This window comes from Channa argus, chromosome 1 (assembly GCF_033026475.1).
Source record: "Channa argus isolate prfri chromosome 1, Channa argus male v1.0, whole genome shotgun sequence".
Classification (NCBI taxonomy): domain Eukaryota; kingdom Metazoa; phylum Chordata; class Actinopteri; order Anabantiformes; family Channidae; genus Channa; species Channa argus.
In genome coordinates, this window is record NC_090197.1 from 14,523,071 (window position 1) to 14,536,079 (window position 13,009).

General features: G+C 39.2%; 2 protein-coding genes and 1 non-coding gene across 5 annotated transcripts; 1 reads left to right on the forward strand and 2 right to left on the reverse strand.

The window, feature by feature from the left end:
• The first annotated feature begins 1,512 nt into the window (after positions 1-1,512).
• On the forward strand, positions 1,513-3,953 carry LOC137124910 (type-4 ice-structuring protein LS-12-like). Its single transcript, XM_067499841.1, has 4 exons — positions 1,513-1,603; positions 2,641-2,709; positions 2,811-2,934; positions 3,545-3,953. The coding sequence occupies exons 2-4, from the start codon at positions 2,661-2,663 to the stop codon at positions 3,756-3,758; spliced, it is 387 nt and encodes a 128-aa protein (XP_067355942.1). The 5' UTR covers positions 1,513-1,603; positions 2,641-2,660; the 3' UTR covers positions 3,759-3,953.
• A 189-nt stretch (positions 3,954-4,142) lies between these two features.
• Positions 4,143-12,081, reverse strand: LOC137124858 (polyadenylate-binding protein 1). 3 transcript variants are annotated; one of them, XM_067499838.1, is made up of 15 exons: positions 11,329-11,469; positions 9,814-10,135; positions 9,229-9,422; positions 8,676-8,791; positions 8,126-8,265; positions 7,926-8,020; positions 7,706-7,843; positions 7,182-7,277; positions 6,701-7,067; positions 6,451-6,561; positions 6,199-6,341; positions 5,977-6,061; positions 5,605-5,735; positions 4,783-4,882; positions 4,143-4,537 (listed from the first exon to the last, which is right to left on the reverse strand). In XM_067499838.1, exons 3-14 carry the CDS (start codon positions 9,400-9,402, stop codon positions 4,790-4,792), a joined length of 1,689 nt encoding a protein of 562 aa, XP_067355939.1. In that variant the 5' UTR covers positions 9,403-9,422; positions 9,814-10,135; positions 11,329-11,469; the 3' UTR covers positions 4,143-4,537; positions 4,783-4,789. The 3 variants fall into 3 exon arrangements, with proteins under 3 accessions (XP_067355939.1, XP_067355940.1, XP_067355938.1); XM_067499839.1 differs by lacking the exon at positions 9,814-10,135 and adding an exon at positions 10,515-10,551; XM_067499837.1 differs by lacking the exon at positions 9,814-10,135 and having other exon boundaries at positions 11,329-12,081.
• On the reverse strand, positions 7,342-7,475 carry LOC137103525 (small nucleolar RNA SNORA5). The gene has a single exon (XR_010911530.1). It is a non-coding gene; the product is annotated as a small nucleolar RNA SNORA5 (small nucleolar RNA).
• Positions 12,082-13,009: the final 928 nt, after the last annotated feature.

The following is a 13,009-nucleotide window of genomic DNA, read 5'->3' on the forward strand; positions in this document are numbered from 1 at the left end:
GATAAATTAATCTTTGGGTGTGGGTGAGGCATCAGGTCAAACCTTTACACATCCACTTCAGATTAGCAAAAATAAGTTTTCAGGGTTTATTTTGGTCTCTTTTGTTCAGCCCTTCGGTTCCCGATGTAATATTCAGCCAAACCACAGATTTCCTTTCTTTACATTTTCTCATTTTTTTTCACCAGAAGTAGGAATGGTCTGTGCCATCAATCACATTTTAAGAGGCTTTGCTAGATGTGAACAACCTACTGTCAACTGTTTCCACCAAAGGAGTCCAGGCCAGTGGTGCACAAACTCTGGACAGAGAATAATTTCACGTTCCCACATCTGGTTTTAATCGAAGCTTTATAGTCAAAATCTGACTCCAGTGCAGGGCTTTCTCCAAGATTATATTCACATTTTGTTAAACACTTTGCTTTGTTTATTATCTACTTGTGTATTTGTCCTGTCTATAACTGATTAGGATGGAATGAGGTAAAGTATTAATTACTTTACAACCAACAATAAAGATAAACTGTCAGCTGGAACACCCTGATGGATGTAAACCAAAGGTAGAAGGCTTACGTCTACATGGTCAGTTTTCACATTTAACTTAAAAAATGTGTTTGTTTTCTATTTAAAAATAGCGTTCAGTCATCTAATTCCTGTACCAAACACTGTTCATTAATTTAATGTTACAACTCAAAAATACAGGCTTTTGTATTTTTGCTAAAAAGATGGTTGGAGCTACATGTTAGTTACATAATGTAGATAACCATAAGGACAATATATTATATAAATAAAAATAAAGTCTTATATAATTAGAAATGATTTTTTAATGCTTTCATAGTGAATGCCCAGTGATGCTAAGTCAGGGGTAATCATACATTTCCACAATACAAAACTGTAAAAATGTTGCATTTTCTTTAATTAGTATAACTTTTATTTAGTGTGTAGCTTAATTTGTAATTTTACAATCGAACCTTTAGACACATAAGACTAAGCGCTTTAATAAAACAATTTATTAACCAGAACTCATCAGTACAGTAAAAACATAAAAAGTCATAATCATGATGCGTCCAACCTTTAGAAGATGACTATGAAGTTAGATTATATAATAAGAATAATAATGATAAACTTTCTTTATACAATTAGGAGCACTAACATTGTAAAAATAAAAAAGAAGTTACACAGTGTCTAAGAACAAAAGCACAAAAAAGCCAAAGCACACATAGTACAAATAAAAGACTATCTTCTGTGTTATCATCTCTGCTGCAGCTGGTGTGTCTTTATCAAATGTTTCCCCCATCGTCACTATCATAATGATGATGCTGTTACCGATGATTAAATGTCTTTATTTAATCAATATGATAAGATCCACTGTCATGTTGGACTTTTGACAGGCACAATTGGACTTTGCTTTAGTTTGTCCTGGTGGCAGACTGAGCAGCAAGGGTCAGCGCTGTGATTCCCTCACCAGCAAAAACATCCAATAATCTTTTGTTCCTTTATCTGGTCCAATCAGATTCCCATTGTGACAGAGCTGCATCACAGCGCAGGACTATAAGAAGTGCAGGAGTCCAGCAGGAGGGCACCTTTTGGTCCGAACTCTCCAGCAGTACAGGTGAGTCAAGTTTCCATGTGTTAACATCTATTGTAATTTATTTTTTTTCTCTGCTTCAAGGCATTTTACCTTTTTAACTTTTAACTTTGACATTTGTTTTGCAATCCTCTCCCTTTAAATATTTATGTAGATTTTTCTAAGTCATGCAGTATGGTTATTAGTTTTAGTTATATTTTCACAAAATGTTAATTATTATTTTTAAAAGTTTCATGTCTTAATTTGCCATTTGTGTACAATAATTTGAGTTAGCATTGTCTTGTCACCTATTCAATTACATTTGAACCTTATTGCTGTGATAGATTACAACAGTAAACCTAATTTGAACCAATGTGGGCAAATTCAATGCTAAAATAATATACATTTTAGACCCTTCTTTTAGTTTGTTACAAAATAATAAGCTGCATTTTCTTTTTTTTTTATCTATTGTTGGGATTTGTTTTTTAAAGGTCCGTATGATTGAAGAATGATTAAAGAATGAAGACTTTAACAGCTAAAACAACACAATGCTAACTAATTGTTTGATGCTCTTGACTCAAAGTAATAAAAACAAATCGCCAACGTTTTACCTTATCTGTGATACACTGTTCTGAACTCAAGGTTCACTTATCTCATTCAGGGACTCAGACCTAACTGGAGCCATTGATATGAGTTCTGTGATAAGCCACATAAACAAATGAGTGTGCAGTGATTTGTACAAATACACAGTACCAAAACATTTAATTATTTCATGACAAAACCTGAATCAGTGAGTCATCTGATTGAGTAACAGGCTTTACTACATCACACTTCTCGAAAACAACCACATGAAACGGCGAGATTCAACGCTTATCATTATGGTTTTAAAAAGACATATCATTGGGAAAAATGATTAATTCAGTAAATGGTGCACTGTACTGTTGCCACATAAATTAGAGAGTAATTTAAATCTATGGGAAAAGGTGAAAGGGCTTTAGTCCACACCGACTTACCATAAGATAAAAATGAAGAGACTTAGTTGTTTCATACCGCACCATACAGAATAACTTCTGTTTTTGTAGGTCTTCACCAGTCAGCAGCCATGAAGTTCTCCCTCATCGTAGCAGTTGTCCTGCTTGCTCTGGCACAGGGTAAAATCTTCTCAGTCATTTGAAATTCTCCAAATACAACTCAAATAATGGTGGATAACAATGCTTACACACTGACTCAACCTGTCTTTGGAAACCAACAGGAAGCTTTGCCCAAGAAGCGGCCGACTTGGAAAGGCTCGGTCAGTACTTTATGGATTTGAAAAACAAAATGACTCAGGAGCTGACAGATCTGATCAGCAAGCACGACCTGAAAACCCACGCTCAGTGAGTACAGTGAACTGTCGACCTCTTCACATAAAGCCACAGTTTAGAGGCGCCTTTTGTTCAGGATGATTAAAATCTTCTACTGCTCACTACACTGGAGCTTGTTTGTTGTTACACCCAAGAGGCAGAAGTACCTTTGCCCAAGTTCTTTACAAGTTTGATATATTTATAGTATTCTCATTTCATGTCTATTACATAGTTTTTGTTATAATTTAGATTTTATAAACAATTTAAAATGTTATGAGCGTTAGAGGCCAAATAGTAACAAAATAGTAATTTGTACAAGATATTGATTTTCCATTGCTTAGATATTAATCCAACAAATTTTCCAAAAGTATAAATTACAGAGGGCATTCAGCATTATTTGTACTTTGGATACAGCCTGTAGATTTAAAGTCATTAACTGTTACATGTCTATTCAGTTATATCGTACTTGTCTTGTGCACCTTTTACATTCAAATGAAATTGCAAATTTCTGTTCTTACAGTGAAAGCTACATGTTCATTTTTTTCTGAAAGCTTCTACTCACTTGATAATCACTTTAGAAACTTTAAAATTCAAAGTTTACACACTAGAAAATATAGATCCTTTGTCATTCGTTACCCGACAGGACCTTTCTGGATGACAGCAAGACCCACCTGGAGCCCATAGCAACTCAGATCCAGGATCAGCTAAAGAGTGTTGCCACCAATGTCGAGGACCAGATCAGGCCCCTAACTGCCAATGTTCAGGCTCAGATCCAGCCCATGGTCGACAACTTCCAGAGGCAGATGGAGGCCATCATGCAGAAGCTGACTGAGCAAGCCAAGGCCATTGGCAACTAAACCAGCTGTTGTTCCTAAAAATGCAATGTGCCACACCATCATCATCGTCATGGACAGAGTTGTTGAAGCTACCCGCATTTATGTCTGGCCTGAAAGAGCAGGCAGAAGTACAGCAGTTCAAAATGTGTTGAGTGCTCATTAACATTATATCATCTCTGTCCAAAAGCACAAATAAAAACCTGGAAGATAACATAATTACATGTATCATTATGCATGATGTGTCTATGGGAGTGTTTTAATTGACTTGACCATTGACTTTTAAATTAATTTGATATTGACTAGCAAAAATTTCACTTTCTATAATCAAGTTGGCATTAAAAGAGAAAAGCTTTAATTTACAAAAATCAATAATTTACAAAATCAATAATTTCTCAAACACAACAGTTCCATTTATAAGTTTTATTCAAGCAAGCAAAGGTCAAGGGAGATTTCACAATAGCAGGCTTCAAGAGCCAAAACATTCAAACATTTAAAAGGAATAAAATGGCAGAAAGGAATGATTTTAATGTTATTTTGTCACATTTTCTCTAAAACCCCTCAGAAATACATCATTTTTATTCAAACTTTTTCTGTTTTTTAATGTTTGTTTTTTTTTTCATTTTAACTCAGCAAACCAAGCCTAGGGTTTATTTTCGTCATAGGCCTGGCTGGACACTTGTTCCCATTAGTTTTTTTAATATATTATTTGATTTATTTTTACTTTGTTTTGAGTATTTTTAAGTTTTTGACTGTTAGTCTTTATCCCCCATCGGTGAAGCTAGTCTCAAGGTTCCCCATTCCTGTGGGTAGAAAGAAAAATTACTTTAAAAAAAAAAAAAAAAAAGGTAATATAAATCTGCATATTCACCTAATCAACAAGCTCACACTATTTACAATACAAAGTTACAGCTGGATGCACAGCAATGAAAACACTATACATGTTAACAGCCAGCGCTCAATTCGCAACATAATCATAAGGAGTCCTGATCTCCTGACAAAACTGTCCTGCCTTTTGCTAAATGTAGCTCTGAAAAAGTAGTTCTACCTTGGGTTCAAACACTTGGGACACCAGTTGAATTTGTCACAGTCTTCTGAGCAGCCTCCTTGGCTTGGTGGGCCTGAAGCACAGCCACCGCTTCATCCACCTACAAAAAATTGATTTAGTTAGTATTAGAAAACGTAAGACATAAAGGTGCATTCTCCAAGTGCTTCATTTCCACAAGATCCACTTTCCTGTGCCTAAAGCTTGTACCACATCAAGCCGGCCATCAGCCAAAGTCTGGCCACCTTTAGTGCTCTGCGTTCTACACATTTTGCATTAGCTGGGCTCCCACCAGCACGTTGAATCAGTGTTAGTCCCGTATGTGACAGACCGCTCTGATTGGCCGCACAGGTTAGCATATTCAGTGCAGAAGAAACTACAAGATGAAGTGCCACTTGTTATTTCTTGAGACATTTTCAATTACAAGCAGCTACAAACAGTCGGTGGTTAGCAAGAGAGCTATGAAAATGGTAAGGAAACGCTGCTTTGTTTACAGTTGGCACATCTGCAGTCCTAGATCTTCACGTTCCCTTCCTCTCACACAGAGAAAGAATGTCCATGCAAGTAAGCCACTGGCTGAAGAGTTTTCAGTGCGTTCAAATGCTAATTGCTGGTCCAGACAAAGTCGGCATGAAGGGATGTGGCCATTTGTCTTTACCTGTGCTACTTCTGTGATGTCGGCTTAATGTGTTAAAAAAACTCCAGTGCCAATAGTTTTCAATGACATTTACATTAAAGCCAGAATTCACTCTTACTTTCAATTTTATGTCTTGGTAAACTTACAGAAACAGAGCAGTAGTCAATATTAATGAACTAAACACTCGCCTTTGAGCGGAGAGACTCTGGAGACTCCAGCATGTGGAGCAGTTCTGAGTTGTCAATCTCCAGCAGCATGCCTGTAATCTTCCCTGCCAGGCTCGGATGCATGTTCTGGATCAGTGGGAACAGACGCTCACCTACGGTAAAAAAAGAGGGTTTAAGACACATTGGCTAAACACTAAAATGTTGTCTTTGGTTTATTAATTCAGTGCCACTTGTGCAAATGTACTGAGAAAGTACCTAGTAAGGTTATAGCTGTGTTATGGCTCCTATAAGGGGGTGGGTGCGGGAACTGTATATACTAAAAATATTATGCATATAGTCTAGTGAGAGGCAATGGGCCATCTTAGGCCATGCTAACAGTTTACTAACACTTACCCAGCATCTGCTTCTGTTCCTGTGGTGGAGCAGCTGCCAACATGGAGGCGGTCAGCGGTTCCTGTCCTTGGACATGAACAGCAGGCTAAGAGGAGGGGGCATAAGGAATTATTTGTCAGACCAAAATATTTTAAATGAACCTTAAAGAAAAAAAAGGAATTTTTTGGAACATGAAGGCAGAATGCTTTAGCAGGTCTGCCGTTTCAAATGTGCAATTTCTACCTGCTGCATGGTGACTTGTGGCTGAGCACTCATGTGCTGCTGGGGATTGCGAACTCCTGCAGCATACTTGTACTGAGGGACTCCGCGGACAGGAGTCGCTGCAGCTGCTGCAGCGGCTGGTCGGGGACCCATGCTCTGAGTGGCTGCAGTAGGAGTCAAGAGGAAACAGACAATAACTCTAACTCCAAAGTAACAGTGATACATTTGAATTGTTGACATTAGATAAATAAATTGATTGTGCGGCTAACTGACCGACACGCTGGGTAGACATCATGCGAGGCACCTGGGAAGCAGGCCGCATAGTACTGAAGGTCTGAGGGCGTGGGGCTGAGGGACGCATGGCACCTGGCATGTTCTGGAAGTCTTTAAACACACACCGAAAAAAATGATGGGCTCATGACAAATACAAATAATTGTGTGACTATGTTGTATTGTGTTTCAATGCCCTTTTAAAATGAGGACAACGTGATGGAAAAAAGCTTTAGGGTAGAGGAATACTCACGTTGTGGCCGTACACCTTGGGTGGTCCAGCGCGGACTTGGGCGGAGCTGGGCCATCTGGCCAGCAGCAGGGTAGTAAGCAGCACGGTTCTGGGCCTGAGGTATGGCTGCCATGAAGTAGCCAGAGGGTGGGGCTGGCTGGTAAGGATTGATGACTGGGTTTGGCACTGCACGCACACTGGCCATCCGCTGCATGTACTGGTTAGTCAGGTGGGCCTGACGCTCCTCTTTTCGCTGGGCCAGGGCCACATACAGTGGCTTTGTGGCTACAATACGCCCATTCATTTCTGTCACTGCTTTGGTGGCTTCCTCTGGTGACGAGAAGCAGACGAAGCCAAAACCTTTGCTGCGACCTCCTTCCATCATCACCTGAGGTGAAAGCTCATTTAAATGAATTACAAAATATGGATTCCTGCTCATAAACTATTTTTTTAATCTGCCAATACTAAATCAGCAGCCAGTAGTTAGACACTGCATTTCTACCTTAGCGCTCGTTATGGTGCCAAATGGTGAGAACTCCTTTCTCAGGCGTTCATCATCAATTCCATCATCAAGGTTCTTTACATACAAATTTACACCCTGAAAACAGACAAGTATAAACTTATTGTCCTCTTTTGAAAACATGAACATATTTATTTGAATTTCTTGTCTGTAGTGCATATTTATCCCCACAGACCATTGTAAGTAATGTGGGGCCCATGAACTACAATCAGTGTTGCAGCCATTTTGGCCAGTGCAGCCTACTGAAAACGGAGCACTGAATTTGACAAAGCTGCGGTTTTCAATAAAATCCTCAAGTCCAAAGGTAATGAATGAATAGTATAAAAAGGGGTTTAAAATTACATTTTACTACAATATAGTTGAGACTAAAACTGGCAATGACCCATCAAGACAGAAAACAGCTCACTGAATATATTTAGTGGTTTTTCATTGTTGTATTGTGGGGCATCATTTTGCCTTTAGGAGTTTTACCAATTTGTGCTAAAAGAGGAAAAAGAAAATTCGACCTGGTAGCGAGTCATGCGATCTTGTTTCATTTGCTCAAATTTGCGCTTGAGCTCTGTCTGTCGCTCCACCTTCTTCTGGGCACGTCCAACATAGATCAGTTTGCCATTCAGCTCCTTCCCATTCATTTCGTCCACTGCCTATTGGAAACAAGAAAACCAATGTAACGTAGAAGTGTGGAATATTGAACAGGCTTAAAAAACCCTTCTGTTCATCTCTTACTTTCTGGGCATCCTCATGCCTGTCGAAGCTGACAAAACCAAAGCCCCGAGACTTTCCTGTGTCATCCGTCATGACACGAATACTCATGGCATTTCCTGAACAATAGAAGAAGGCTTTAAATTTTAGTGACAATTTTTCCACATTGTATTGCAAATCGAGACAAGTTATGTCAACAAACTGTATGAAATATGGACACTGACCGTATTTACTGAAGAGTTCCCTCAGCTTCTCATCATCCATGTCATCACCAAAGTTTTTAATGTAGACATTTGTAAATTCTTTGGCTCGGGCACCCAGTTCAGCCTCACGCTCTTTTCGAGATTTGAAGCGACCCACAAATCTGCATATAAATTGACGAAGAAAACTTTGAGGCACACCAACAATGCCACGGTCTTATATTTGTAAGTTTGCCTGAATAGGCTTGTTAAAGTGGACAATAAAGGTGGTGAGTAGGTCAGGATGTAACTCCAAACACCATTTCCATCTAAGAAAAAAGTCCAGTTGATGTGACTTGACTTGCAGTTACCATACCTGGATGACTGAAAAGATTCAGACATATTTTACACGACAATATTGATGAAATGGGCTATGCAAAGAGGATCAGATCTACCAGATCTATATATTCAGTCTGATCTTTGACAAAAAACAAACTATAATGCTAAAAACTGCTTAAGTATAAATGAAACTAGGTGCAATATCAATTTAACAGGGATTTTTATTTAAGACATTAAAACTAACACATTCACTTACACTTTTCGGTCATTAAGCAGCATGCCATTCATTTTCTCAATGGCTCGCTCAGCTGCCTCTTGAGTCTCAAAATGCACAAAGCCATAGCCTTTAGAGCCATTCTCATCGCAAACCACCTTAGGAGAAGAAGACAAATTATGCTTTTAATGTAGGCAATAGAGAGCCACATAGTATATCAATTTAAACAAGTTAGATTATCCCAGTGTCCCCTTTCATTGTTTTAATATAAATATTTTAAGATACTTGAATGCAAAAAACAAATAATATCTGCTCCTTATTTCCCATTAATACATTTCTGTTGTTTAGGGTTGTTCAGAGAAACAGCATGTAGGATTAAATTGTGGGGAACAGTGCACATTTTAGAAGCTTACAGTAGGGGTGCAAAAGTGTGGATTCCTTTATTTTGAAAAAGCAGAACATATTTGTTTTTCTATTGACATATACAGTTTGCCGCTTTTTGTAATGCTCACAGGCCAAAAGCACAACTATGATAGCTAACCATCCCACTGGTTCAGGTGAAATACAAAGGTGAAAATGACCTCAGGTATTTTACCTTGCATGACAGGATGTTGCCAAAAGCAGAGAATGTGTCATATAGAGCCTTGTTGTCGATTGACTTGTCAAGATTCTTGATAAAGATGTTTCCCACACCGCTTTTTCTCAGTGATGGATCACGCTGCGACCACATGATGCGGACAGGCCGCCCCTTGATCACATCAAAGTTCATGGTGTCCAGTGCACGCTCAGCTGAGGGGAGGGACATAGAGACAGTGTTATTTAATACATTTAAATTTTCATCTGGCGTTAGGTTGGGGATGCACCCATTCTGCGCAATCTAAAGACATGACAGTATATAGCCTATTTTAGACATGAACTCTAGAGAATGTCAGGAGGATCAGGTCCTAACATTGTCTGGAGTTTCCCTTTCAACTGTGTAAGCAACATCACAAAATAGTCCCTGGGAGATGCGTTCTCACTTGTGCGGAAATACGCCGTGTAATTGGGCAAGGGGATGGTGCTTGGGAGGGGGAAAAGGACGCAAAAGCAAAGCTGCGAAAGTGACAGTGTTTTGCTTTGTAATCTGGTCGCATACCACAGAATCTTGTATTTGTTTGACGATTTCCAGGTCTGCCCTTACCGAATTTTGTTGTCCTTCCAGCTTGACATTGTTGCTGTGTTCGTATGAATGAATGAGTTCTTCAACTTCGGTTATTTGTATTTGCCCGGTTACGCGGCAGTCGCAGGAAATGGACGTCATCGACAGGCCCACTCACTCATGGTGAATCCTCTGGAGTATCACCTCTATTCACAAATGAGCTTGAGCTTAATCCAGACTTTGCACTAGGGACCTGGCTCTGTAAAGTCCAGGTAATGTCAGGGCCAACAGACTTGGGTGTTTGCATTGACACATACACCGGCTCCAGAGAAAGTCTGGAAAAGGTCTGAATTCCAGTGCATATCTGGTGGGGTTAAAGGTGGGGTAGTTAGTATCAAGGGGGTTGTGTAAATATCATTACAAAACCTAAATTATGTCCACAAACTGGATCTTTCAGCTTCTCCCAAGGCCATTTAGAAAAAAATGCGGTCCAGAGTGCAAGCAGTCATGCTGGATTGACAAATTTACTTTTTGAAGTCTTCATAGTGTTAGCCTCTTAGGTGCAGCTAGAGAGTTTTTGTTACTGCATGAATCCAAAATTTGTCTCAAGTTTCAGACAAAGTGCTTGTGGTCAGACGAACAGTACACAAGGTGCATAGTGGTTATCAAATGCTTAAATTACAGCACTGTGTAGAAAATGTTAATCACAATTTCAGTGAGAACAAGTGGAAAATATATATTACTATTTCCGTTGCATCTTTTGCCTCATAGTTGAAAGCCCTAAAAAAAGTAAAACATTAAACACACATTGGGTTGGAGATTTCACCAAGTACATCAAGCCCCAAACAATGACAAACATGCAAATTATTTCCACATTTTTAAAAATCAAAATTTGAAATCTCTAATTTATAGTCAAGTGTTCTGGCCCCTAAGCGCCATTTAGAAGCCTAGTTTAGTCTTGACATGCAGCGTGAGTGGTACCTGATATGCACATGTGTGTGCCTTCCAAAACTATCCTTCATTAATTTAATTTACCACAAAAAGAAATCAATCATGTTCTAGACACAATGCGAGTACCACAGGACAGTGCTTCAATACCACTGTAGGAGATTTGTTATTAATGTTTAATAAATAAATAAATAAATTAAAAAAAAAAAACTAAAAGCTTTTTTGTCAAATAGCAAATACATTTTTTTGAAAATGCATACTAGTCCTGTAATTTATACTGATAAATGATCATACTGCAACTAAGCATTTTAAGAGGATTTAATCAAGTTATGTGACAGCAGCCGAGGTTAAACCGTTGGGGTGTTGCCCCTGACAGAATACTGATAAAAAGTCATTGATAGTGACTTGGCTGCTGACAGTGCTCTGCAACACTATTGGGGTGGGCAGGGCGGACGCGGGGCTTTTCTGCTACGCCACTGCTGGGAGGTTCAAATGAAGAGACCCTACCGACAACATGTCGGCCGCAGTCACGTGTAGTGAATAGGGGCAAGCATATTTAAGAAGATACATTTTACACATTTTAGTCGCTATTTTTCTCAAATTACTCACCGTCCGCTGGCTGTTGGAAGTTGACATAAGCGTATCCAAGGGAACGCCGGGTGATCATGTCCCTACAGACCCGGATTGAAAGGATGGCTCCGGCTGGGCTAAATTTCTCGTACAGCATGGCCTCAGTCACATCTTGATGCAGATCTCCGACGTACAAGGAGGCCATGGGGTAACTGGGAGCACTCGGGTTCATTTTCTTTGGCTCCGAACGCTACCAAAGTAAAGCTAAAGAAAAACTTTTCGGCGACAGTAAGATTGTTGCTTGTTTAACGCAAACTGGTGTTGCGACGTTAGTTCCTAATAGAAGACTGATGTTGAATGTTAGCAGACGCTGGATTCTAAGTTGCGGTGTTTTCGAGTAAAAATTATAAGATGAGTCTAATAAAATTGAACACTGTCGACTTCCAAAGGGATTAAAACTGTCATTCCAATTTGACAGAATGATAAAAGCAAAATTAACGTTACTTGGCCTCGCTTCTCTATCGGTAACGTTAACACGTCGACTCCAAAAAAATTGTCGTTCGATTTAGCGTTAGGCAGCCTCTTCTTGTACGTTACCGTCCAGTCCTCGAATGTCTACTCCAGCTTCACCGACTTGTTACAAAAAGAAAAAAAAAATTTTTTGGTTTTTTATATTTTGAGTTTTTTTTTTGTATTTTTATTTTTTTATAGAATGTGTGCCGAGCGAGCTCAGGAGCACACGCGCACTCACACAGCACTAACAGCCGGGGTTGAGGGGGAGGAAACCATCAGGAAGTTGTCATTTATATACTGCTGAGCGCGTCACCAAACTCGACCAATCACCGTTCAGGATAATAGGAAAAAGTCAACAAAGGGGCGTTGACCACAACTGTACAGATGATGAAATCTAGTTAAACGTATTGTTAAAGGATAAAATGGACTTATTGAATTGACAACAATACCCAGTTATTTAGTGTTTTTATATGGGGATGACGTGAGTGGTTATTAAGGTTCCACGGCTTTTCTGTGAGCGGTGCCTATCTGTCACAACATCCTGCTCAACAACCTACAGTACTATGAAATTCATGGGCTGGATCATGCAATTGGTGTCACAGTTTACTGTAAAAACCACCAAATGATTTCCCGATAGTCGTATCTGCTGCTGTCAGGGAAAACAAGACAGAGCAAAATTTGTCACGCCACTTGTCACTATTTGATCAACGTCACTATAATAGGACAGGATAAAAAGTGATCTTTTGATGGACTTACTGTTGCCTGTTAATATGAGAGTAACAACAACGTCCATGTGTTGTGACAAATGATCTGTTGTTTTCGGCCATTTCAGAGGACTTGCAATTATCCCACGGTGAAATCGCAGCAGTATTCCCACATGCAACAGAACATGGCCCTTAACAGCCTGCCTTATCTGCAGGTGGCAGTGTTGTCGGTGAAACGTCGGAAAAATGAAATGTCGGTGAGACATTTCAATTCACCAGAAGGCGGGTAGTGAATAGTTTTATAATCTCACCAGTTTTTCGGTAGTGTAGCCACAGCATTTATAAAATTGCTGAGGGTCAAAATGTGTCTGTAGATCCACCATATTGTTACAGATATTTGACTCAAGATAGAAGGAAAGAAGGAAGGAAAGAAGGAATTGTTACATACACATATTATTCTAATATTATTCTTATATCGTTTTATTCAGGGCAGGTATGACTAT